Below are 27417 nucleotides of genomic sequence, written 5' to 3'. Positions count from 1 at the left end.
CTGAAATTAGGACATAAGTATTGAATAATAAGTGAGAGAACTGTTTGGAAGTTGAAAGTTGAAAGTGAACAAGTGGGCCGCTTTAATTTATTAATTTAAATAGATTCAGTTATTGATAGGGCAAAATACGTTTTTAAATATGAATAATGCTAATGAAATACAATATGGTGAATGAAAATATTCATAGGCTATTTGAATATCAAACTGTTTCAATATTCATATATAATTTTAAATGGGAAAGAAGGCAATATCTTCATGAACTCTTGTGCCCATGACTTAACTGTTTATCAATTGGATTGGAAGGGCTTTTAAAACTCTTGGAATAAGTGAACTAGTAAAACACATACCTCAAATGCATATTCTTTAGATTTTCTATTAGCACTTGTGGAAATATTTTCTGAAATAAAAATTTATTGAAACCATAAATAATATTGAAATATTTTCACTGTTAAAATAATGCTCAATACATCAATTGTAGAGAGATATAGAAATATTAAAACAGAACCTAAATAAACAGATGATGTTGCACGCTATGCAATATTCAAGAAGACTGACCTATTTTCAGACTAGATTTTATGCAGGGCTGATAGCATCAATTACATAAGCTTGTTATCTGATATTGCAAAAGTGTCCAGTCATTCTGTTAGGACAACTTTGACTGTTGTAATATTTAACAAAATGCAAGAAATTTGCTACTTACTAATTGCATTTCTGGACAGAGTGCTCCTGGAAACAAGAAATAAAATGTGTTTTTCAAATAAGTCAAAATATATCCATCAAATAAGTCAAAATATATCCATCAAATAAGTCAAAACATGTCAATCGAATAAGACAAACTATATCAATCAATGAATCAAAACATGTCCATCAAATAAGTCAAAACATGTCAATCAAATAAATCAAAACATGTCAATCAAATAAGTCAAAACGCGTGCATATAATGATTTAAATGACTTGTGCTTATGAAATTCTGTATCCCTCTATCCTTCTTATCTTATCTATAGGCCTAAATAACACGTCCACATATTTTCTTACGATTTTTTTTTCTGATGATTTGAGTTTGGAGTTCTGCTTACCATGCACTTGTCGCCTGCTTCACCAATCTTGTACTTAGAGACATCTTTGTTTCCCGACAACTCCTAAAACTAACTGTATCAGGAGTTCGTTTCTTTTTCTCCCACACAGTCCACGGCTCAGCTGGCTAGTCTGTGTAAACCACTGACAGGACAGCGATATCTAAATGAATCTACACCGTTCTTGACCTACTTGTAGTCTCCATCATCAAGATGTCGTAAATCGTTAAACGAACGAAGGGTTGGATAACCAATGCTATATTTTTGATTGTCAAGACATATTGTCCTGTGAAAACTTCAATATAAATCTGGATGATTATGATCCTGTGACTACATTTGATAACAACGACCGAAGTTGTAGCCTTTATAATCCAGTACCATTAATTGTCTATGTATTGAAGAAGACAGGAGAAGTCTGGGTTGTCCGAGATTAATAAAGTTGGGATTAATTCGGTCATCACCGATATGGATACGGTAAACGCACTTACACCTTGCGAGCTTATGGTCGAAGATAAATAGTAACGTAATCTTTGTGTCAAGGAATGTTTGTTCAAACATCACCCCACAATACGGTCGAGTGAAGGGACGAGTTTTGTTCAAGGTCCATGCAGCGCTCATTGACCCAAACACGTAAGTTGAAACCTTAGCTTTCGAGAAACTCCCCCTTGGCTGAAATTAGGCATACTGAATTTCATAGTTGATAATTATTCTGTCAAAGAAGGTAGTATAATGGTATGACATGAAGAAGCATGTTTTGGATTGGATATGTAGGTAAGAGGATGATACAACAACTGGAGGTGATTTTTAGGGATACTTGCTAAATTTTTGTTGCTTTCCCAGATAATACGAACCCCATTTCACCCATCTGTTCCCTTTCCAGAATTCAATTTCTGTCATTCAGTTCTCTTACATTTCAACAAAAATTATCATTGATTTAAATCAGATGGTAATCTATGGGAAATACCACTGTATTTTCATTTTAAATTTATTTAAGTTTGGAGAAGACTGGCAACCATCTTGCTGTCAAATCTAAGGCCATAAACTATCCTTAGTACTAACTAAGTCTAAGCAGGGTATTTTGAAATAAACTTAGTAGGTTTAAAGCTTGAATTTCACATTGTGAAATCTTTAGCAATAGTTAAGATAACATTTTGTGATAATTTTGAGATTGTCTGAAGTGTTTTTGTTACACCTTTTTTGTTCAATGTACTGGTACAATTCTTTAGGCTTATAGTTGGAGAGGTTAGTTTTATTCACCTTCATCAGTAAATGATGCGCAAGGATTCAATTTTTTTTTAGTTGGTTATAGAACATATACATAGAACTGAACATGATATAGGTCAGTTTTGTATATATCAATAACCATCTCTTCTACCTTGAAACATAATGACAAGCAGCTTGGCAATTCGGGACTTTGAAAAAAGCAAGATCAGCAAGCTTTTGGACTTGATATCTTTTTAATTTCAGCCTAGAAGCACCAGAAACTTTCCAAATGGCTCACAGAATTCCTCGAGATCAGATCACAGGAACTGGAGACCTTGCTAAATTGGTCGAAAACGAAATACTTCAAACAGATCTTGAAGCCCAGAATGATCTGGGACATTGGAATCAAGACCAGAATTTGCATGGAAATCCCATTAATGTTGCAGCCTTACCCCAGCAGGTGCCCATTCAAAGAAGTACCAGTACACCTATTCGAAATAGAAATATTGAGGCATCGTCTCCCCAGCAAGAACCTATACCTAAAAATGCTTCTGCCCAAGATGACCGCAGACCAGGTGGTCACCCCATGTTTGGTTCAGTCAGACCCCAAGTGAGGGAAAACAACCATCAGTATATCCGAGGTATAAGTTTGTTGACTGGCACAGATTGGTCTAACAGAGAGGCTTTGTAAGTGTGTGACATTTTTTAATTTAACCCTTTGAACATTAGATGTAAATGAAATGAAATATCTGCTATATACCCTGAAGGGGTTGTAAAAAGGTTGTGTAAACTTTTTACATGTTTATATTTATTGGGAACACAGATACTGGGTAGTATAGATCTGCACCATTCCAATTTTCTGTCAGATGTCTGTGTTTCCTGGAATTCCATAAAGCTAAGCATTTATGAAGTTGTTAATGATATCTGAGAACCTTTGTGATAGTGATGTCATCAAACTCATAATTTTAGTGAAAGATGCAAGAACCACAGGTGTTTGATTGAACATTGGAATGGCACCATTTTTTTTAATGATACACATACATTCAAGACAATATGACCTGTCTTTGTATTTTGTCAGCTTTATAGCTAGGCTACATTGGTATTCAGGAATGTCATTAAAATGTGGTTTGAATCAAATGTAGTAGACCAGACTGTCATTATATTTTCTTGATGTGAGCCACATGTCAAGTCATATTTTTCATGATTTCATATGGTTGGCCTGGTGTGGCCTGGCATACAATCCAATTTCAGTAGCCCATTAAGATGGGAATAAGTAGGGCATATGACATGATTCATTAGCCTAATTCATTTCAAAAGTTCAATTAATTAAAGAGAAAGAGATCTACAATTTCATTTCATTAGCTCAATAGTTTTTCAGTGGTTGGTAAAATTTCATTTCTTTTTTTCAGACAGAATATCCTGTTCCAGCAGGCTTCACCAGATAGATTCATGGCTTCACAAGGATCTCCATACATGAATAACCTCATGGACATTGTGCAATCCACAGATGATGGAATGAAGCAAAAGAATATCAGACTGTCGCGACGATTACCTACATGGGCGTGGTACCTGTTGGCTAAATCTTTAGGAATTCCTTTACACGAAAATGAAAAGCCGATTCTAGCAACATTTCTTCATGTGATAACTATGATCATTGCTTTTCTGTACGCAGTTTGCGGAGCGTGGTACAATGTGGCCGATATTTTGAGTGAATACTCCAAAACAACTGTTTTAATCGGAACTGTGGCCATCATGTTAGGAATAGCTTGGATAACTATGGGGATCTACGCCCACAAACTGGCCCGAAGACTCTTCAGCAATAAGAATTTTGTAGAAAGTGTTCGCATGCATTCCAAGACCTTCATGAAAGTCAGCACCGTTGGTTTGCTGATTCTATTGAGCTACTCCATTATTGGGATTTATAGCTATGACGCCTATGACAGATTTGTCCTTAACAGCACGGCCTGTTCTAATGCCAACACCTTTCCAGAGATTTGCTTAGTGATGTATGGAGCCATGCTGACGTATTCTCTGGTCTGCGTAACATGGAATATTTTAGTTGGCTGTGTTTTGTTGTCTGTTTGCCGCACGCACACTGTCAGTAAGTAAGCTTATTTATGGAATAATCAGAGCGGAGAGTCCACAAGCTAGGTCTGGAGAAGGATATATCAATTGTGCAACGATAGCAGAAGTTTCAGTGATAATGGTCCAAACCATGGAGTTAACCTCCAAAAGGTCCATGAGAAACTTTCGCTAAATTTATATCACATATGAAGACTCATTTCTTCTTCTCCACCCATCTCCCAAATCCTTTTAGTTCTGCCCTGACCTCTAAGTTGTATGCTTGTCATGGTATATTCAAACACTCTTTCCCCAATACTAATTTAGCTTTTCTGTCCTAGGTTTAAGACGGTTCATGAGAGAGCTGTCTCTAGATGGCAAGGTCTATGAAATGAATCTATCAAACGAGAGCCAGGAATTTCAGGATCCACATGCACCAGACATAGCTAATCTGGAAAAACTCTGTCAATATGATGGTAAGTTCGAAACTCCTGATGGTATTTCTCTTTCGAGGATTCTACTACTATACAACTTTTTCTCTTGATTTTTACCATTCGTTGGATTAACAAAATTGTCTTGCTTGTACACATTTCTGTTAATGTCATTTTCTGTCCATTTTCAGATGATTGGTTTGCTTGGGATGATCAATTGAATCAAGATCATAAAAGCAATGAGGTGACATCCCAGCACATATTTCTGGAGAGTATCCAAGGCTCAGAGCCCAGTAATACCTATACCCCTTCCAGGAGAGCTTCTGACACCTCCATGTTTTCCCGGAGGAACACTGATATATCCCAGCCTGATCTGTCCAGAAGAGGATCAACAGGGATTATGAGAACTCCGAGAACTTTGAGACCCAACTCTTTCTCACGCCAAAACTCCACCTTGGATGATATTGTTGAGGGCTTTCAAGAGGTAATTTATGAATTGATTACATGATCAATATTCATTGAGCCTGTAGGAGACATTCTATGAGACTTGTCCCCCTGTGGACTCTCTGAAAGATACCAAAGTGACAAAACAAATTAACTATGTGAACAAGGGTTGAACTTTTTGAACAAAACCTGTCATCCTTGATAACCATGCAAAAGTCTTAGTGATATTTTGTTAAAAATATGCCCATCATTTTGTTCCATTTTTTGGGTATTTTTAGGCGAATTTGAAAGAGGAAAACAAAGATAATGACTCCAGCCCAGAATCAGATCACATGCCCATAACCGAAGAAACTCAAACAGAGGGAGCCTTTGATCCTCCAAAGGATGAGCAGCCTCCTTACGAAGAGTCTGAAGCTTCTGATGATGACCCTGAGAAATCTCCTTCAGCTCCTTTTCATTCTCCACAGATTATGCCCAATGCCAATCTCTTATTCTCCTATTGGAAGTTAAGTGTAAGTACTATATAATTGCGAATACAATACGCACGTTATATAATACGCACCCTGTCTATTCCTCTTTTAGATTTGTAAAAATCTTTTCATGGTGTGCATCATTTCTGGAAGAAATACCAAGGGTATCAGATTATTGGGCTGCATTTTTGTTGGGTTTCAGTCCATGTTGCATCTGAAATTTAATGAATATTAGAAGAGTTTGCTCTGAGGTTGATGGGTGAAGAATTGTTAGCTTTCACCCAACGATTCTCCAATTCTATTCTTCAAATTTCAGCAAAGGTTGACAGTAACTTCAAGGTACCTCCAAAGATGGCTGTCGAGTTGGATTGCCTTCATAGTAATTTGGTGTGGAGACTACATCGTGTATTGGACAACCCATGGCGCCACTCTTCCAGGAATCTTACAATTTATTCTTCCATTGTTCCTGCTATTGATCATCACTTCTGCTTATGCTGAGGTCAATTCTGAGGGGCAAAGACTCTTGAGGGTAAGCAATGTTTATGTTGGTGGAAAATCTTAAAGTAAGTGGTAAAGAAAAGAGTTCATTCTCTATAGAATCTGGAGCTTATTCTTTAGGGTAAGCAGTATCCAAAATTCCTTAAAGCACCTAGACCAATGAGTCGCTAAAAACCAGCCATCCAGTCATAATTTCTGAAATGTGGCCAATCATTTTTGTATTTCATTTCAGTGTATATGCCCTACAGAAGAAAGAATATCAATACTATTCTTCATGTATCAGCAGCCAATACAGATGCAAGTCTTTAGTTTTGCTGTCTCATATAATGCCTTATTAGGAGTGATCCTGGCTTTCTCTGTGGCCTTTTCATCCAGAATTATTTTGGATGAAGCTTTGAAGTAAACTCCACTGGAAACTTTCGCCCCAATATTAAAAAGTATTTGATCATTTGAAATATTTTTCAAAGAGCTACAAATTGTTTGGTGATTGGGCTAGTATGTGTCATTTTGTGCAATATAGATCCATGGCTTTAAATGGCTTTTTATAAAAACCACTCTGTGATGAGTTTTTGGCTTTTGAACCAAGCCACATATTTTGATGATTGAATATACTCAGAAGTAATGCAATATAATACAAAAGCTTGCCTTGAAGATATATGTATGTATATCATGTTTGACTGTTGTATTTGTGTTGTTATGTATATATCTTGTGTTGTTATGTATGTATATTGTGTTGTTATGTATATATTGTGTTGTTATGAATATATTGTGTTGTTATGAATATATTGTGTTGTTATATGTACATTGTGTTGTTAATGATCCCATAGTGCTTTGTATTTTTGATACTTGCAATTTTTATATTGTGATATTATATTATATTCCACATAAAGGTTATATTTTCTCCTAAAAAATTATGTTCTGAAATGCTATTAAATCTTATATTCTTTGCTATATGTGTTATCTCTTTGGGATTATGGGGATATTCTGTCTCTTGCTCTCAGAAATCTAGAGAACAATTCAATGGTACAGAATTTATTGATTTCCGTTTGTATTACATGTGGAATATCATAAGAATTTGATCCCGTCGTCGCACGTCGGTCGGATTAAAGTGGAATCCCGGTGTATTTCAATTGTATAAGGGGCATAACTCTAGACGTATTAATTAAAGTTGAGACCACAATACAGTGTATATGATAATTTTGAGACCGCCGACTGTTCAATACGAAGTAGTCAATGTTTCTACTATAATCGAATGGTGAATTACCTTTTAGTATAAATTATAACCAGGCCCTTTGTACCTGTTGAAAATCGAAAGGTGTTTTGCTTATTCGTAATAATTTGCCATTGTATTCGTTCATTATATAGGCAATGAATATATTAGAATTTATTGGGTTGTTGACAAGGAGAAATTCATGTCATAATCGAGTTATGGAAGCTGAAAGTGGACTCACGAAAATTAATCTTGAGGTTATAAAAATTCGAGTGATATGATATAACAGATACAAATCTTTTGCTATGGAAGCTGAAAGTGGCTTAACTTCTAAACTTTGCAAAATTAAGAAGCTAATATGATATACTTAACGGAAAGCTCATTATTGCTCTATCAAGTATTATCAAATCCCCTTAAGCGTGTTTTAGAATAATAACAAATTCTGTATTTGCGATGGGAAGAAAGGAGGTCCATTTAACAAATGAACCCCTACGGAAGAGAAGGAAGGTCACCATTGACTCATTATGAACAGAAAGTAAAAAGGCCGCTGTGGCATACCATATAAACTCATGTATTTATTTTGTTGGACAGTAAAAATATAGTGCATACAAAATAGATATATCATTGTACGAAGTGTATATATCTCGAACAATGAAGCAAATATTATGAGTTAAACAATTTATGACTTTATAAATACTTCAAACTCGTTTGATTATTTCAATAACATTGCTCTATATAATGTGTTGTTCAATATTATATTAAAGGTGCGAACATCGGTAGAGACATGTTCACAATGTCCGGCTAGGTTGAATGGTTGGTTGATAACAAGTTAACGTTCGCTTCCATCGTACATCGTACCTATACGTTGACTGTAATATCCATTATTCTTTTATCATCGGATGCTGATATCGCAATCTAGGTAGTTGTTGGTAGTCGTAATAGTAGGTACACGTAGTTGGATTTGTTCAAATTGGATAATGCAGTGTTGTTGGTTTGGTTGTTAATGTCAAGCTTCTACGAACATCGTACCTATACGTGACTGCAATATCCAATATTCTTGTATCTCGTAGGCAGCGATTTGATTGGATTGTATCTCCAGCGAATATAGTCAATCAGAACACCCCACAGAAAGTCTGTAAACAATAAGCTAAAGTCTTAACCTAACGTTTCGACAATGATACTCTTGTCTTTTGATCATTGTTAACTATAAACATATACGTGTACATTAAGATTCCTAAGTTGTAAATCTTATTTACGCGGCTAGCCTCCTTTAAAATGTTAATTTTGAATATGTATCGATCTCAAGACGTTCCCTGTCTATGCATAGAGCTTATTTATTAGCATTTAGTCCACTGACAACAAAACAGTTCTGAGGTATTTTATAAGTTGTAAACACAACTGGTGAGTAAAGTATAATATGATATTTTGTAACAGATATTGTCAAATTGAATCTTATATTTGGTAACATTTTTGATTGATCGTGTATCTCTGCCGGCCCGTAGCCAGACTTGGTTATTCGGAGGGGCAAGTAATATATCCGAAAAGGGCAATGAGGAATGGTGTTAAGTTGCAGTAATGAAATTGGTCGGTTGTCAGAATTTGTCAGAATGTTTTCATGGGGAAATCCATTTTTCTGGGAGCCCCGCGATCCTCTCCGTATGAAATGCCTTGTCGTGTGTTACCTTTAAAAATGTAATCGACACGAATTTTTCGCTTGTATTTTGTATTGCATGAAGCTTTAGTAAAGCCGTTCATCGACCAACATTAATCAAATTATATAAGAATATCATTTGTATACAGACGCAATACGAATGAAAATTGACTGTTGAAAATTCAAAACATGCAGAGATTAGTCCAATAGGCGGATGAATTACTATTATGCAGCTATCATATACTGTCCATTGTTGAAGGTATAAGAATTCATTGAAGCGTCCAGCTGACAATAGGCGACTATGTAAATACAATTTAGATCATCCATATAGATAGGAGAATTGAAATTTCATCAAATAATAAGTATTGACGGGCGTGGTAATATATATTGTCTGAGCGAAATTAGATATTCATAGAGGGAATGAATAAATGAATGATTTCCAATGAATAACGTATGTTTATTGTATTTCAAGAAATAAATATATAGCCTATATCATCCTAAATTTATATAGCAGGTTTTGTAATAAGATCCACGAATTAAAATGAATGACCAAAACATTAATATTGAAGTAATGAAGCATTCTTGAGTAGGGCACACTTCAACTTATTTGGGACGGGATTAAGCAACCCAATTGACATAGTTAGGGTCTCAAACAGTAAGGTTTTTATTTATTAGTGTTGTATATTATTTATACTCTATTTTTGTAGTATTTTTATGACAAATCTTTATAGCACTCTAACTCAACAACTCTGTTTTCATAATTTTATCATAGGAATTTTCATTTTCTCCTCATAGATTTTTCAGAAAGTGTTTATGAATTTCATAAACAGACGCTCGCTAATTAAATAGGTTGTACTCGTTCTCTTAAATCATTTTATAAATGATGTTACAGGTTTTTCATTAACAATTTATTGGCCCAGATTTCTTTTGAATTAATCATGAGACTTTGACTTTACAAGAACACAGCCCCAAGCTCTGTGCCAGCGAAAGGTTGTGATGTACTTATTGATATATTAGACAGAAAACATGATTTGCCAATTCCAGGTTTAACGTTTTCATAATGATTTCCGGTTGTCATAGTACGTAAAACAGACTGAAAATTAAGGTTTTGTATTGATTTCCGTAATGTTATGTACCCAAGGATGCACCCGCTACATGGTTGTGATGTTCTCACTGACATATCAAACAGGAAACAAATGTTTTATCATTCCATTAATTTCAATTCGAAGTATAACGTTTTCATAATGATTTCCGGTTGTTATAGGACGTAAAAATGACCGAAAATTAAGGTTTTGTGTTGACTTTCTTATTATAAAGTTGTAAATTTCAACATGACGACTTGGCTAATACACAAGCATGCGAGCTCTCCAAGCTTACGCGCTTGTAATCAATTTGTATTGATAAAAACTAATTGGAAAATAGAAAAAAACACTTAATGGGTTCAATCAATGCATAAGGCTTCTTTTTATGTTCCACGTTGTTATGGAAATTTATTTTTAAAATGCAACATTTCGTGCATTAGAGTTACCTGCCGAGTAAAATTTCAATTTTTAATGATTTTAAAGTAAATGTCTACCGATTTTTAATTGCTCCTATTTGATTCCTTTTGAAGTCGAAGTCGAAATGATAAATCTACTTTGTCGAGTGTATAACATGTGGTATTTATAACCTGTTCATCGCAGACTGGCATGGATATAAATCATTAAATAATTCATCTTCGTCTTCATCCTTCATCACGAGTTTTACCAATGTTTGAAGCGTCTATTGACGACTGTTGTCAAGGGGTTAACGTATTTGACCTATGAATAAGCTGGTCAGAGGCGTAGCCTTTTTTTGATCCAGATAGAAAGGTGTTATGTTCCTTATTTACGGAAATCTGACAGTGAAATATGTCTAAAATTCCCCAAGTTAATGAGTTAACCTTTATGGTTTCAGTCCGATGGTAAGGACGAACCCTCCCGAACCCCTCTTCATGTCGACACCCACTGTATTTAGATTTTGGTTAATTTTTAATGAAGTCTATATTCTATGGAATATATAGGCATGAGTTTGAGTTGGGAAACATTATGTAGAATTCTACTGGTCTTCTTTGTTCTACAAAGTGGTACAATCGACGAGGAGGAACTTAATACGGGTCTCAAAGACCTTTTAATCATTGTTCACAAATGTGTTAACTACTTGGAAGATAACTTTACCTCATTATTCTAGAGTATTATCTTCGAAACGTCGTATCAGTTGTTTGCGAGAGTAATTATTTACCATGACAATGAGTGTCTCCTAGTGTGTATTTTTGAGGTGCTCATGGTGCCTATTTGATTGTTGATAAAGTGTGTTTAAATTCAAGTTATACACTAATGAAATGAATCATGCGAGGGATGAATTTATTAATAGAAAACATAGGATGTAAGTCTTCTTCTTCTTGTCATCTTCTTCCTCTTCCTTTTCTCCTTCCTTCTTCTTTTTCCTCTTCCTCTTCCTCTTCTCCTTTCTTCCTTCTTCTTTCGCTTTTTTTCCTTTTCCTCTTCCTTCCCTTTTTTCATTCTTCCTTATTTCCCTTGTTTCACTTATCTTTTTTCTTCTTATTCTTCTTTTTTCCTTCTTTTTCTTCGCTTATTCCCCTTCCTTTTCTTCGTCATCAAAGCATCCGTGGTCGTTGGGCCAAAGAAGAGAAAATCACAATAGGAGAAAATGTCGCCATTCCCTGACTTCCCCATACTAAATAACTGTGTTTTCTGCAGGCGGTGTAAAGAGTCTAGAGTCACCATGGATGAAGACGCACTGGAAGTAAAGGATGACTCTCGGCCGTTTTACAGCAGGAAAAATTGTAAGTTTTTTTAGTTTTAGAATCTCTTGGCCTAAAGTTGGGTTAAAGCCGAACGAATGTTTCTGTGAAATTTTACTAGGCTATCTCGTTCTCTGGGCGAAGCTCGAAGAGTGTTTCTGACTTTCGGCTACTGTCTGATAGAAAAGAAGGTCACAACGATATTTCAAAAGGATGACAATCAAGGATCCTTTCCACAAGCTGTTCCTTGGCATTGATCTTTCCTGGATTATCCGTACCCATCTTCAGCTGGGTCGACCGGAAAAGGAACCAAGTGATATTTTAAAAAGGGGATTTACAGCACTCTTTCAATTCCAGGTCGAATAGGGTTATATATTGACATTTATGATGCCAAACCAATAGATCCCACAGAGTTTGGTTCAGAGCAGTTCTTCCTAATGTCGCTCAAAGATAAAGTCGGTGAATATTTTGAGGAATTTGATTTGGTGAAAGCCAAAGGAATTCTTGAAAAGAAAAATGTCTTCAAAGGAGTGATTTTGGAAAAGTTTGACATGGGTACGTTCTGTCTATATAGTAAATAACATCTATTGGGCAATTGCTCCATTTGTGGTCAAGGCTTTCTTGAACTTATTAGTTCTTATATCTTGAATGTTATCAAATTTGAGTCCCACCATTACAGTACGAACAGTAGTAAGTGTCGCAAGTAAGGCCTACTCTTCTAGAACAACCGAAGACTCTCAGCGACTGACAGCGTTTGTCAACCCGACTTTTGTTTTGTTTTGTCTTCTATCGTACGTTAAAGATATCTCCGCAGTTGCAAATCGTAAGTGTAAGCTTATGCCGTTCTTTCAACGTTGGTCGTACACCATTAGTCCAATTAAATAAGTTGCAGAAGAAGTAAAATTCACTCATATGCTTATAGGTCTGGTTCTCACCCTAGCATTTGATAACGTAGATGCTCTAGACGCAGTTTGGAAGCTGTTTCAACCCAACAAGCTCTCAGCGTTGGTCAATGAGATGTTTCTGGACCAGAACGCCTTGAAGGCATTGGGGCTTAAAACGTTGACGCTTCAAGCCAGGCTGTGGGAGGATGAATACAACTATTGTCGTAACGAAATCCTTTCTGCAGGTCCAGCTCGAGTTAGCATCAAGAAAACTGGTAGGTAGCGTATGCTTTACTCGTGGGCGCAGGATTCATATTTGGGATGGCGAAGAATATTATCTACTCTTCTTGATGTTCTGATATCGTGATGGCTTCTCCCAAAATTCTCTTCAGAAGTTAAGTTGTATAACGAGAGTCCTTTGAAAGCGAGCGAATGATTTTGGTTTCCAGTTGTCAGGACTACCCTTAGCCGTTGACATTGTTTCAGTTTGTCGTAGACTTTTCTTCAAAATCTGTTCTTCTTTCCAGCAAATGGCATCAGCATGCTCAGAAGACTCCGAGAATCGCAGAAGATCTTACAGAATCACGTCATGAAATGTCGTGACCAAGAAACCGTATTTGACCGGAACTTAGGCGAGTTCATTATGGAGGTCAAAGGAATGCTTCCGGAAAACGTCACTTCCATCAACAATCTGAAAGAATTCGTGACGAATTTAAAAATGGCGAAGGGCACAAATCGTAAGGGGTTTCCTTACATCGAACAATACTTAATAACCATTGAAATGATTCGCGAAGCGTTTGCGGAACTAGAGTTCATCATTTTACATCCGTTAGCGCAAATCCATGCCGCATGTGAAACGGACAATCAGAGACTTCTTAAGAAATCCGTCTTCGAAACGCACACGGATATGACTAAACGTTTGAAGTCGGACCAGGATCTGCAGAAGATAGTCCACAAGGAATGGGAAAATAAGGTGCTATTCCGCGAACGGAAGCTGTTATTAGGTCTAGTAAGCCTTATACCTCTGAGTTTAGAGAAAATATTAGACATTGATCATATGGTGGACGAGTACATTACCAGCTACCCGGAGAAGCTGAAGATTTAGGTTATGGACTCCGTGGCAAGAACTCGCCATTTTCACAAGAATCTGTGCTTACATTTATGCTATATTTTAGGTTATCTATACCAGTTTGACTGAAAATACTACTACTACAGACTTTACTTTAACGAATTTGATTTACAAACAACATAAATGTCTGTCTATCATAGGCGTAAGACTGACGTTCCTTTCGATCTTTTATCTTAAAATTTCTGGTATATATATATCGTGTTTTGTACTGATAACTTTGGGCTCTTAATCATATTCCGTCCGTTTTTTTTTTCGTTTTTTTTGCTTATTTATTTTGATTATTTTTTCATTCCATTGTCATTATCGACGTAGAAGTATATTATATGAAAAGAGTTGACTGATTGTTTTCTTCTTTGGTACCATATTTACCCTATTATTGTACCAGCAAACAATGTCATCTGTATTATGAACAGGAGATGGTAAAATTAATCCCAAATCAATAGTCATCACCCTTGGTGGAAACCCAAATCAATAGTGTAAGCTATACATAAAAAAAAAACTGTACGTAATAAAGCATAAAACGACCAAAAAGGGCCTTCACGCCTTATCTACTTGGTCATAATCTCTGATAAGCGCCATTTTGTTTTGCCCTATTTTTGAAGGCATAGAATGAAGGCAGGATTTCTGGTTGTGTGTTGCCTCTGTGTTGTTGGATGCTATGGAAGTAGGTGTATTAAGTATATTTATGTAATTCGTAAGGTAAACTTGCAGTCCTCTCAGTAACGGACTATACCTTGGAGGTTTATGCCTTACGTTCCTGCGTCTTACTAGAGTAATAACATTACATTGACATGGTGTTCTCTATCATGAGTTTTGAGTTCTTCTTTGATGTATCTCTTTGTGTTTTGGCTATACGTTTTACATCCTAAAGTCCCGATGAAAGGGGCAATAACCCCAATCTACTGGCTAATTGGACATCCAGGATGTTGATTGCTATTTCTAGTATTTTACTTATGAAAGTCTAAATATATTACTTGTACGAGCATCCTCATAATTCTGTATGGGTTTATTTACTTTATTTTGAGACCTATGATATACGCCCATTCAAAACCCGTCAACATTTTTCGTGACGAATAAGCTTAATCAAAAACATTCCTTTTTAGATGAGGGTAGTACAAAAGGGAGACAATTCATGGTGACGTTCATGCACAATGGAAACAGTGACGTCAGTTCCGGTGCCAACTTCCTTTACGTCTCTCCCGAAGATGACGGGTCCTTCACGATCGACGCCCCTGGTCATTCTTCTGCTAATAAATTGCATAAATTTGTGCCCATTGATATTTTGGATACCAATAGGACCACGCAGTTCGAGATACCAGCTGCGTTAGAAATGTCCGCCGGAACGCTCATCGAACGTAAAGGAATCCTGGTTACATCGTATGGGAACCTCTCAGTTTACGCATTCAATGAAAACCAAGCAGCGAATAGTCAAGATGCGTACAACGCAATACCAATCGAGGCACTTGGAAAATTCTACTACGTTCCCACCGTACGCAACAACCCTGCGTTCACGGTTACGGCTGTACAGGACAATACCACTGTCAACATTACATTGAAAACCAAATGTAGCGTCGATTGGGAACAGAAAACGTACACTAATGGCGGAATTATCACAGTTCGTCTGGATATCTTCGAGGTTTTCCAGTTATCTCTGAAAGGAGCATGTGATCTTGGTGGAACCACGGTAAGCATGCTATCGCAGGATTAGGTGCCTTTGGGTTTCAGTAATACAGAAGAACCCCTCTCTCAGCTACTTTATTAATTTTAATATTTAGGGCAAAACAAAGTTTCTTTTCGATTTTTCACTACCGTACCGAATAATGCAAGACTTCAATTTTCATTCCAGGTATCGTCTGATCACCCCGTTTCTGTTACCTCCGGATCATCATGTGCAACCCTCAAGTCCGGCCAGACCTGTTCTCACGTGGTAGAGCAGTTGCTCCCAAACGAGCTCTGGGGCCGAAGGTTCATAGTTCCTAGTCTAGACGACATCAACGAGTCTAAGATCCGGATGATTTCATCCAAGGAGAGTCGATTCACCGTAGTTACAGAGCATCACAAAGACGGCACCTCCCACACCAGGACACATCCAATAGCTGGCGACCAGGCAATCGATATGGTCGTTCCTCCAGGAACCGTTACAGAGATCTTTAACTCTGAGAAACTTCATGTGACCAAAATTGGCTTGGGGAATAGTTCTTATATAATATCCATCCCACACGTTGATGGTTACGGTTGGAACTATACGGTTACTCCTTTGAACAACCAGTATGGAAACAACTACACCAACTACCTCAGTATTCTTGCGTATACTGATGCACTGGATTCGTTGACCATTAATGGCGTACATCCCGAGTACCATCATTGGAGAAGCGTTGTGGATCTAGGATACTCTCATGGAATTTTTCTCATGTCCAACGGTACCTCGTATCAGATTGAAGCATCTCATCCTTTCATGGCTCAAGCATTTGGTCACTCGTCGCACGGAGCTTATGCCTTCAATGCAGGGAGTAGATTTGACCATTTGCCTTCTGGTAAGTTCAGATAAGGACAGACGATCCCATTTTCTTCTCACTGTTGGAGATGCAGGTCACAGAAAAGTGCGTGTTTATGGTCTTCAATTAGATCATAAAGTAACAGGCCGCGTAGGCTTACGTTTAAAACATACCCCCTTGATGGAAATTGAAAATGAGTAGGCTACGTTTGAGCAGCTGTTCTGATGAAATTTCCATCCTTGCAAAGTAGATTTCATCCAATAATCTCATTTTTGATCAGAAAAATTGTACATAGGACCAAAACTTTTTTCATTTGAAATTTCTTATTAATTTTCAGGAGGGTATATGATCCGGCCAGATCAAATTCCAACAACGTCAAAACCACACACAGCAGCATCCCCGAACCCGACTTTTTCTCCGTCTACAACTTCCCTTTCACCCACGTCTACATCTTCCGCTTCATCTCCGTCTATAATCTCCCAAACGTCAACGTCTGCCAGCATTACCGGATGTAAAGATGACGTACCGAACTGCCAAGAAGTGGACAACACCCTCAACATTTGTAAAGAACCCGTTGCTGCGTATAAATATTGCAGAAAATTTTGTAAGCTCTGTGATTCCCCCGGTATTATCGGATAAATAGATCATGAAGCTCAATCCTTTTTTTACATAGATTTTAGTACAGAAAGCAGCAGACGTTTCTTTCTCTTTCCCTTTCATAAAGGGATAGTTACGAATCGATTTATTATGCTGCAATCAAAACCACAGACTCCAGGTAAAAAGCAGTGTGTAAGTCTTCTTGAAGACTGAAGAGTGCAGGGGAGGGCCTAAATCGCGACACAGTCATATGAGAAGAAAATTGTTTCTGGTCTTTCTTCGTGACCCAAATCTATTTGTAAAACGTGTGAGATAGTCTGGTAGTAAAAAAGTACGAAGTGCAAAAAGGTGGCGTTAAAATGACGTCATCGATGTTGACGTCACGGCTGTTGCTACATCGATCCGCCATTTTAAGTGATCTCTTGTCTAGCGGAAGTGGGATTTGATCAATTTTTGTTTCTCTTTCGACTGATCATATTAGGCTAAGCAAAAAAAAAACAGAATGCAGTATGCAGCTTGGGTATTGATCGTAACAGCCCTCTCTGTGTCTCAAGTATCATCAGAGTCTTGTGGATATGTCAATATTACCGATATTTCAACTGGCACCAATTTCTCATCAATCCTATACCCGGGTTACCCAAGAAAATATATGCCGTAAGTTTAGATATATTATTTTCAAATATACGGCCTAGATTTCTACAACATTTACGTCTAGATTGCAAATATTGGCTAATTTGTTGAGACTTTCCCGAAAACTAAGCTGACTTTCAGTACAATAATGGCGGCAATAACAAACAAACAATGTCTAGCTAGGCCTAACAAATATCAGGACAGAGGTCAAGGATGGTTATGATATTATGTTCATTTCATTTACAAATCAGAAAGAGCGTTACTATCATTTACTTGGGGTTTTTTTTTCGCAGGATGCTCGACTGTAAATGGACGATCGGACCTAGCTCTTCAGGGCAGGTAGTTGCCTTCGAATTTATTGATGCCAATATCGGAGATACTACAGATTGTAAAGAGTATTCTGTCAGTATCTACGACGGTAAGCGCTGTTACTTAGTTACAGTATTTTGATTAAAGTGATCTAGCGAGGTCGATTGCCAATGTGCCCGGTAAACTAACATTGATTTTCAGGTAGAATAACTGATTAATGAAACTAAGCATGCGAAAAGTAATAAAATCCGTCCGATCTTACTTTACTGTGTAATTGGACAAAAATTCTCTTTCTTGTTTATGTTTTTAGGAGCATATTCTGATAGTCCTCTTTTGGAGAAGATATGCGGATCGGACCTTCCAGAGCGGGTAACCAGTAGCGACTCTTATATGTTTGTGAATTTCAAAACATCTTCTTCTGACTTGCATTTAGGCCAGGGATTTAGGGCCACAGTTTTCGAGGTACCCAAACCCACCACTCCCCCACCCACGACTACGGGACCTACGACCACTCCTAATACTGCCGAAACTACCATCGAGCCTACAACTACCACGGAACCTACAACTACCACGGAACCTACAACTACCACCGAGCCTACTACTACCTCTATTACTTTTGGAACATCCACTGCTCCACCTGGAACCACTGGAATCAGTTCAAGCGGTAAAATTGACCGTTGATAAACCCCAATCAGAAGCTGTCTCTATAATCAGAGAATCCAATCAAAAAGTTTATACTTTTTGTGAAAATGTTGATTTTTTTTTCGATTCTATGATTATTGAGATGACTCGATCGAGGGATTCATACAATTTACCAAGAATTGTCACAATTTTAATTGATTCGTCATCAAAAATATTGTTGCAGCACATTTCATATTACCTTTTAAGCTATATCAGTGATAAATTTTATATTGAAACGTTTTTCCACTCTGAATAATGTGGTTTACAAGTTCAGTTATAATAATAATTATGATAATAAGCTCTTTATTTGGCTAACAATTGGGCGTAAAGGCCTGAACCATGGCTCAAACATTAACTTTGTTACATCTTGAGTTATCACAAACTTATGGCATATTTAATTTAATTTCTGTTCTACAGAATCTGAAACTGGCGTTTCAACTGATGTGATCATAATCATCGCCTGCTCAGTCTTTGCCGTCGTTCTGTTCGTTGTTGTGGGCATTGTCTGTGGCCATAAAGCCTGGACCAAGAAGATTAGAGACGGTGTGTCGCGTTTAAGTGCCAACCCAGAAAATAAAGTTGGTAAGTTTGGTCGGGCAGAAATATTTTGATGTAAAACATACTCGAGTAGGCTTAGTGGCTTAACTACTATTGGGACTCGTTGAACTAAGATCCCCCCCCCCCCACACACATCTCTAAGGAGTTCCCACTCCCCCCAACCATGCATATAAACATAACACAGCATAAAGAAATATTCCCCGAGAGAGGGGCCTCGATCGCATTAAAACCACGGGCCCATCCCCCTGTGCGAAAAACAAAACCAGTTCTTAGCCTATGTTGAATGATTCAATTTGCTTTTCAATTCAGCTCCAGTGAATAGTGAGCAAAGTTTTCCAGTTCTACCAACCAAACCGGTATTGGTGGAAGAAACTCCCAAATCTGATGCATAGCCACCTGGTGATAGTAAAACAGAGGAAACTGGTCAAAACTAACGAGGCAGTGTAAAGAAAGGAAGAAGTTTCCCTTGGCCATGTATAATGACATATTGTGCTTGTAATTTTCTGGATCAATAATGAGTATTGCCTACCTGTAGTCTTGTAGAAATACTCATACTCGTTCATAAGAATTAAATTTTTAAATTTTCTCAAAAATATCGGTTGTAACTGTCAGATTTGAAAGACGAAAGGCTATAAAGAGTGATCTATTGTCTATACTCACTGAAACATTCAGAATAATCGTCAGCCCGTTAAAGATCTGCTGTTAAGATCTGCATTTGAATAAAATTTCCATATTCTGTACCTTTCTACAAATGGCTTGTGCTGGGCTTTCCTTTATAATATATTATTAAGAGTGCAGAGAGGTCGCAATGTATCTTTAAGTAAACGTCATGCTGAATGACGTCACGACTGTAACTAAGTCTTTTCATCCAAGATGGCGGCTTCCTTTACAAGTTTAAATGAGATTTAGATCACTAGTTTTACGACTTGGTCTCTTTTTTGACATCTCAATATGTAAGCCGCAAATGATCATAAAATGAACCGGGTAGCTTGGATATTGATATCGACAGTCTTTTTGGTGTCACAACTAGAGTCGGCTTCTTCAGACTGTACTAGAATCTCCACGATAACGGCGGATGCTACCGGCGAGTATTTTTCATCGTTCATCGTTCATTTTCCCGGTGATCGGAATTCATACTCAAGGTAAGTTCATTTTGTGGTTTGTATTTTTATGCTGCAATAGTGGAAAGGATCGCTGATTCTACTCTAGCCCCGTCGACAATCGTTATCGTTAGATCAAACCCGAACAACTTGGCCTAGATTTTAGCCTAATAAAAGGCCTACTTTTGGGTAGCATTATTAGTAGGCATCGTGTAATCAGCATACTCAACTAGTCAGAACTTTATTTTTTTTACTAACGATGTCCCTAAGAACTTAAAAAGTTCCAAAAATTACACCATTCAAATTTATTTCTGCTTCCAGAAATTTAGAGTGTAACTGGCGGATTCAAACTGCTGATGCGGGTCATCTAGTCGTCCTTAAATTTAATGAAACTTCCATTGTAAATTCTACAGATTGTGACAAGGCTGCTGTCAGTGTCTATGATGGTTGGTATTGTGCCTTACTTGCTTTTACTATTAGGCCTAGGGCCTTGTCGTAAAAATTTTAGACTTTAACGGTAACGGACATTAGGCCTATCTTAGTTAGGCCTAAATCTTTTATTTTCGTTGCTCTATCCGTCATGAAATCTTCCTTAAAAGTATTAAAAGAATAACATATTTTCAATATTTTTTTTGTTTCAATTTGAAAATATCTGCCCGGATATTTAAGTACCGTAACGTATTCTTTCCAGGCCCATCTCTTTCAAGCCTTCTTTTGATGAAGTCATGTGGTCCAACAACACCGTCACAGATAGTCAGCACGGGCGATACAATGTACGTGAAGTTTAGAGCTAATGATGGTTTGAAAAACCAAGGAATTCTCGCCAGAGCTTTTCAAACACCCGCACCTAATTCTATTTCTACCATTACCGCTACTTCGAACATTACCTCCGATGATACTACGACTACAATCACCACAACTACTACGACAGCGACTACCCCTACTACTATTACTACAACCGTTACAAAAACGATTACTGTAGCTCCTGCCATTACTCCTATTAAAATTACGACTAAGAATACTACTACGTCTACGACTACGATTACTGACACGCCTACTTATACTATCACTACAACTACCACAACCAGACCAAGTACTACGTCTACACCTCGCACAACTACATCTACAACTACGACTACCAATGCTGCTCCGACTAATGACACAGCAGAGTACAGTACGTCTACATCAACCACTTCTTCCATTGTAATCATTAGCACCCCTACTACAACTACTACCACTCCATTTACTACTACTTCCACTGCTGCTGCTGCTGATGATGATGCTACTACCATAAATACCACTCCTATAGTCACTGATGCTACTTCTGATGTTCCTGGTGATGATGCTACACCAACCGAAACTCTTCGTTCTGGAAATGATGGTACACCTACCGATACCACTCCAAGTGATTCTGTCGAAATGAGGCATATGGCTGATGCTGAAGCTGAAGCTGATTCTACAGCTGCTAGTACGGCTGTCGATGAAACTCAAACAGATTCTTCCGATACGAGTCATATGGTTGAAGATGGTAGTCATACGCAAGCCTACCATACTACTCCTGCTGGTGTTGATGCTGGAGCTGATTCTACAGCTGCCAGTACGGCTGCCGATGAAACTCCAACAGATTCTTCCGATACGAGTCATATGGTTGAAGATGGTAGTCATACGCAAGCCGACCATACTACTCCTGCTAGTGTTGATGCTGAAGCTGATTCTACAGATGCTAGTGCGGCTGCCGGTGGAACTCGAACAGATTCTTCCGATACGAGTCATGTGGTTGGAGATGGTAGTCATACGCAAGCCGACCATACTACTCCTGCTAGTGTTGATGCTGAAGCTGAAGCTGATTCTACAGATGCTAGTGCGGCTGCCGGTGAAACTCGAACAGATTCTTCCGATACAAGTCATGTGGTTGGAGATGGTAGTCATACGCAAGCCGACCATACTACTCCTGCTAGTGTTGATGCTGAAGCTGAAGCTGATTCTACAGATGCTAGTGCGGCTGCCGATGAAACTCAAACAGATTCTTCCGATACGAGTCATGTGGTTGGAGATGGTAGTGATGCACAAGCAAACCATACTTCTCCTGCTAGTGTTGATGCTGAAGCTGAAGCTGATTCTACAGATGCTAGTGCGGCTGCCGGTGAAACTCGAACAGATTCTTCCGATACGAGGCATGTGGTTGGAGATGGTAGTCATACGCAAGCCGACCATACTACTCCTGCTAGTGTTGATGCTGATGCTGAAGCTGATTCTACAGCTGCCGATGAAACTCAAACAGATTCTTCCGATACGAGGCATATGGTTGAAGATGGTAGTCATACGCAAGCCGACCACACTACTGCCGAAGCCGACCCTGTCGATACTGGTGCCGATAATCCCCCTATTCCAAATGGAACTACTACCCCAGTTGCTGGAGGTGATGCTACCACGCAAGTGGACAACAGCTTCTACGAATAGAACAGACTATATAATTCCGTGTTGCGACACTGTGGGTAAGTTCAGACCATGCATACTTATTTTGCATTTTCATGATTCATCAACTATCGAAAATCTAAAAGAAAAGGCTAATACCACCGTCTTGGTGAATTTTCCCTCCTTGCACAAACCGTAGTGTGGTCTATCAATTAAAAAGTTATCTTTTCATTTTACAGGCTTTACAGAAGCCTCAACCGAAATTTCATATACTATGATCATTTCCGCCGCCTCTACAGTTGGCGTTGTTGGTCTGTCTACCGCAGGGCTTGTGTACAGGTTTCATAAAACAATATTCAGTAAACTGGGCATATTTGAAGGCGCTAATGCAGCAAATAAAGTTGGTAGGTAACGCTTTCTATCCTCATGTTCAGGCCACGTATTCTCAAAACGACCTTAGCGCTAAGATTGTTCAGAGATACGTTACCAGGTTTTTTCCCAAAACAGTAGCTGCTCTGGTGATGATGTTCTAACCACTCTTCGTCAACTTATTGTGTCGAATAGGCCTATAGGCTACAGTATCAAAGAATGAGGCCACTGATAGTTTAGCTGAAATTAACCTGTATCTGTTACAATAGAACTCATTAAGGTGATTATAATCCGTTTAACTCTTTGCCTTTTTTCAGGACCATCGAACAACACCGATGAAATTGAAATCGAATCAGAAAACCCCGATTCAGATCCGGGTTTGGACCAAGACACAAACACAGATGATACTGGGGTTGACACTTGACGAAGTCGGGTCCAGAATCTTTGTGTTAAAGTGGAAGTGTGGAGAAGCTTCAAAAGAATATCAGGAGCTGTCTTATTGTGGACACGAATCATTGGTTAAATGATGACGTTGATGCCATTTTAAATTTTGTACTGACTTCAATCGGGAGTTATTTTTGTGGTGAACTCTACTTGAACTATTTTATTCATGATCTTGTTTTCATTTCTTCATTCTTAACTGAGACTATGTTGTTAACTTTTCAAAATAAGCTCACAGCTTCCACCGTGTGTCTATGTTTGAGAGCTAAAAAGATTACAGTTTGGTGTAAAGAAAAGTGAAATATGTTTTTATGTTCTTTATTTGCAACATGTTTGTTTTTATATGTAGAAAATGTCTATTTTTTCTTTTTTAATAAATTGGGACAGGCTACCCTAGGTCAAGCTAGTCTCTTTTGTTTTATCTCTCCCCAAACAATTCCAATTCCAATGAAGGGGGTAAACAAACGGTCTACCGTAAAATTTACGCTGATCGCTCTGGAACAGATGCAGCTTGTACGGGAACTGCCGAGGATTGCCGAATGGGGGAAAAGTACGTTGCAGCCTAAATATAGCTCATAACGTCGCCCCGAATGACGTCACTTCTGTTGCTAGGCTGACAAATCCAATATGGCGGATTCTTGCAAACGTGGAAGTGGAATCGTTTCACATTTTTACAACCCGCTCTGGTCTTGTTTTTTTGACGTTCCTTATATGGTGATATAATGAAACTTACAGAGAGGATAATATTGATATGGACCGTGTTCCTATTCCACCTATTGAACATTGCGTCTTCAGGCTGTGTAAGATCAAGGACGTGGAAAATTTCCACGATTACGGCTGATTCCACTGGCGAGTATTTTTCATCACCTTATTTCCCTGGTTACAAAAAATCATATTCATGGTACGTTGCATTCATTTTGTGTGATAATGTAGCTTATATGAAAGAAATGGTGTAGGAAATGCCTCCTGTCAGCAGCTTATGAAGAGAGCAAGTCATAGACAGGTTCCCCCCTCGATCGACAATGCAAATATCTAAGTAGGCCTAGTGGCAGTCACGTGTTACAAGATATAACAGATGGTTGCATACAGAATTACCTTCCTTGGCATACCACATGGCCTAAGTAAACTATTTTGTATCCTAACTGCCTAATCTAAGTTAAATGTAAGGCCTGTGACAAGGTCCTTCAGTACCAACGTTACGGTGATTATCCACATCTTTAACTGTAGTAACGATACGTGTACTCGGTACAGGTGCAAAAGGAACACGGGCTTTTGTATGCCAGTGACAATTGTTGTTTATTTTATACTTTTTGTTTATTTTTCTTTAGGAGCTTAAATTTCAGATGGCGGATTCGAACAGCCGATACCGATCACTTATTGGTGGTGGAATTTATTGAAACTTCCATTTTCAGTTCTCCATATTGTGACAGGAGTGCTGTGAGTGTCTATGATGGTAAGCTCTAGTTCCAATTTTTGTCACAATCAAACCAAGAGTCCTTTCGGAACACCATAGTCATTCTACGACAACAGTTAGCATTTTCTATAAGCTAGCCCGTTATCGATTATAAATTAGAGAAAACTTAGTCTTCAAGCCTACAAAAACTCTCAAAAATAATTTTAATTTTCAGGTCCGTCGATTTTTAGTTCTCTACTCATGAGTTCATGTGGTCCAAAAACACCGTCGCCCATAGTCAGCACTGGCAATACCATGTTTGTCCGCTTTAGAACTTATGGTTGGTTAAGGTACCAAGGAATTCTTGCCAAAGTCTATCAGATACCTCGACCCACTACTACGCCTTTTTTTACTACCACATCTCCTGCTGCTGGCCCTACAACTCCTGCTACTGGAACTGTGGATATTGAAATTGGAACTAAAGCCCCTGGTAATAGAACTGTAGAGGCTGCAACTGCAACGTCTGGTATTGAAAAAGCTGCTGATGCCAAAACAACTGCTACTAGACCTACAACACCTGCAACTTTTGCCTCTGGTTCTGCAACTACAACTACTGCTACGGTAAATGCAACTGTTGCTACTGCAACTAAAACTTCTCTAACAAGAATTGTAGGATTTGCATCTGCAACTACCACTACTACCTCTGATACTGCAAGTTCTACCCTTGCTACCGGAACTGTAGCTGCAATTCCTCCCACTACAACTCCTGCTACAGCAATAGCTTCTGTTGCTATTACAACTGCTGCCACTACATCTATTACAACTCCTGTTACGCCATCTACAACTTTTGCAACTACTACTACTAGCTCTGGTAGTGCAACTACTACCCCTGGAACTGTAACTGCAATTCCTCCTTCTACAACTACGGGAACTGCAACTGTTGCCACTGCAACTAACACTGCTCGAACAAGAATTATAGGATTTTCAACTGCAACTACTACTACCTCTGATACTCCAGCTGCAATTCCTGCTACTACAGCTCCTCCCGCAACTACATCTACAACTCCTGTTACTGCAGCTGTTGCCAGTGCAACAACTACCCCTGCTAAGGGAACTGCAGCTGTTGCCACTGCAACTACAACTCCTGCTACTGGAACTGCAACTGTTGCCACTGCAACTACAACTCCTGCTGCTGGAACTGCAACTGTTGCCACTGCAACTAGAACTCCTGCTACTGGAACTGCAGCTGTTGCCACTACACAACTCCTGCTACTGGAACTGCAACTGTTGCCAGTGCAGCTACAACTCCTGCTGCTGGAACTGCAACTGTTGCCAGTGCAACTACAACTCCTGCTACTCGAACTGCAGCTACAACTCCTGCTGCTGGAACTGCAACTGTTGCCACTGCAACTACAACTCCTGCTACTGGAACTGCAACTGTTGCCACTGCAACTACAACTCCTGCTACTGGAACTGCAACTGTTGCCACTGCAACTACAACTCCTGCTACTCGAACTGCAACTGTTGCCAGTGCAGCTACAACTCCTGCTACTCGAACTGCAGCTGTTGCCACTGCAACTACAACTCCTGCTACTGGAACTGCAACTGTTGCCAGTGCAGCTACAACTCCTGCTACTGAAACTGCAGCTGTTGCCAGTGCAACTACAACTCCTGCTACTCGAACTGCAATTGTTGCCACTGCAACTACAACTCCTGCTGCAAGAACTGCCACTATTGCAACTGCAGACTCCGGTACTACGACAACTGCCAATGCTACTAGAACTATTGTTACAATTCCCCCTACTACAACTACTGGAACTGCAAAAACAACTTATGGTATTGAAACAGCTACTGTTGCCACCACAACTCTTGCTACTGCTACTACAATTCCTACCACTGCAACTAAAACTCCTGCTATTGGACCTGCAACTAATTCTACTAAAAGTACGACCCCATCTACTGCGACTCCAGCTGTTGCCACTGCAACTACAACGCCTTCTACGGGAACTGCAGCTGCTGACACTGCAACTTCAACTCCTGTCAAGGGAACTTCAGATGGTATTACCCCTACTACGAGACCTTCACCTGCTGCTACTGTTACTACAACGCCTGCTACGGGAACTGCAGCTGCTGTCACTGTAAGTACTACCCCTGTGAAGGGAACTGCAGCTGCTGTCACTGTAAGTACTACCCCTGTGAAGGGAACTGCAGCTGTTGCCACTGCAACTACTACCCCTGCTAGGGGAACTGCAGCTGATACCACTGAAACTAGAACTCCTGCTACGGGAACTGCAGCTGTTGCCACTTCAACTACTACCCCTGCTAAGGGAACTGCATCTGTTGCCACTACAAATTCAACCCGAGCTACCGGAGCTGCAGCTTTTTCCACTGCGGCAACAACTTCTGCTCCCAGATCTGCAGCTGATATTAATACAACTTCCGTTACTACAACTATAATTCGCACAACGGTTACTGAAACTGTTGCCAATGAGACTACCCCTTTTGCTGCTGAAACTGAAACACCTGCTACTGGTACGTCAACTATTCCCTATACAACTATAACTGAGACAGCAGCTATCTTTCACATCAACAA

General features: G+C 38.8%; 5 protein-coding genes across 5 annotated transcripts; all 5 read left to right on the top strand.

Moving 5' to 3' along the window:
- The first annotated feature begins 1596 nt into the window (after positions 1–1596).
- Positions 1597–7129, top strand: LOTGIDRAFT_237862 (hypothetical protein). Its single transcript, XM_009048388.1, has 8 exons — positions 1597–1703; positions 2541–2963; positions 3686–4377; positions 4679–4813; positions 4960–5252; positions 5491–5724; positions 5999–6211; positions 6413–7129. Exons 2-8 carry the CDS (start codon positions 2566–2568, stop codon positions 6581–6583), a joined length of 2136 nt encoding a protein of 711 aa, XP_009046636.1. The 5' UTR covers positions 1597–1703; positions 2541–2565; the 3' UTR covers positions 6584–7129.
- Positions 7130–8755: 1626 nt separating this feature from the next.
- On the top strand, positions 8756–13812 carry LOTGIDRAFT_237861 (hypothetical protein; the record flags this gene model as incomplete). The annotated part of the gene is made up of 5 exons (XM_009048387.1): positions 8756–8791; positions 11780–11865; positions 12181–12378; positions 12746–12982; positions 13235–13812. Exons 2-5 carry the CDS (start codon positions 11805–11807, stop codon positions 13810–13812), a joined length of 1074 nt encoding a protein of 357 aa, XP_009046635.1. The 5' UTR covers positions 8756–8791; positions 11780–11804.
- Positions 13813–14968: 1156 nt separating this feature from the next.
- On the top strand, positions 14969–16970 carry LOTGIDRAFT_171813 (hypothetical protein; the record flags this gene model as incomplete). Its single annotated transcript, XM_009048386.1, has 3 exons — positions 14969–15520; positions 15683–16370; positions 16669–16970. The coding sequence occupies 3 exons, from the start codon at positions 14969–14971 to the stop codon at positions 16968–16970; spliced, it is 1542 nt and encodes a 513-aa protein (XP_009046634.1).
- A 460-nt stretch (positions 16971–17430) lies between these two features.
- LOTGIDRAFT_171812 (hypothetical protein) lies at positions 17431–20705 on the top strand (the record flags this gene model as incomplete). The annotated part of the gene is made up of 6 exons (XM_009048385.1): positions 17431–17582; positions 17852–17976; positions 18178–18531; positions 18966–19130; positions 20116–20248; positions 20528–20705. The coding sequence occupies 6 exons, from the start codon at positions 17431–17433 to the stop codon at positions 20703–20705; spliced, it is 1107 nt and encodes a 368-aa protein (XP_009046633.1).
- A 920-nt stretch (positions 20706–21625) lies between these two features.
- On the top strand, positions 21626–27356 carry LOTGIDRAFT_171811 (hypothetical protein; the record flags this gene model as incomplete). The annotated part of the gene is made up of 6 exons (XM_009048384.1): positions 21626–22625; positions 22861–23025; positions 24167–24332; positions 24760–24884; positions 25060–26110; positions 26161–27356. Coding segments are annotated over 6 exons (3703 nt in total), but the record flags the coding sequence as incomplete, so codon positions are not given.
- Between the last annotated feature and the right edge of the window lie 61 nt (positions 27357–27417).

This window comes from Lottia gigantea, assembly GCF_000327385.1.
Source record: "Lottia gigantea unplaced genomic scaffold LOTGIsca_121, whole genome shotgun sequence".
Taxonomy (NCBI): Eukaryota; Metazoa; Mollusca; class Gastropoda; family Lottiidae; genus Lottia; species Lottia gigantea.
This window is presented reverse-complemented; position numbering and strand designations above follow the sequence as displayed.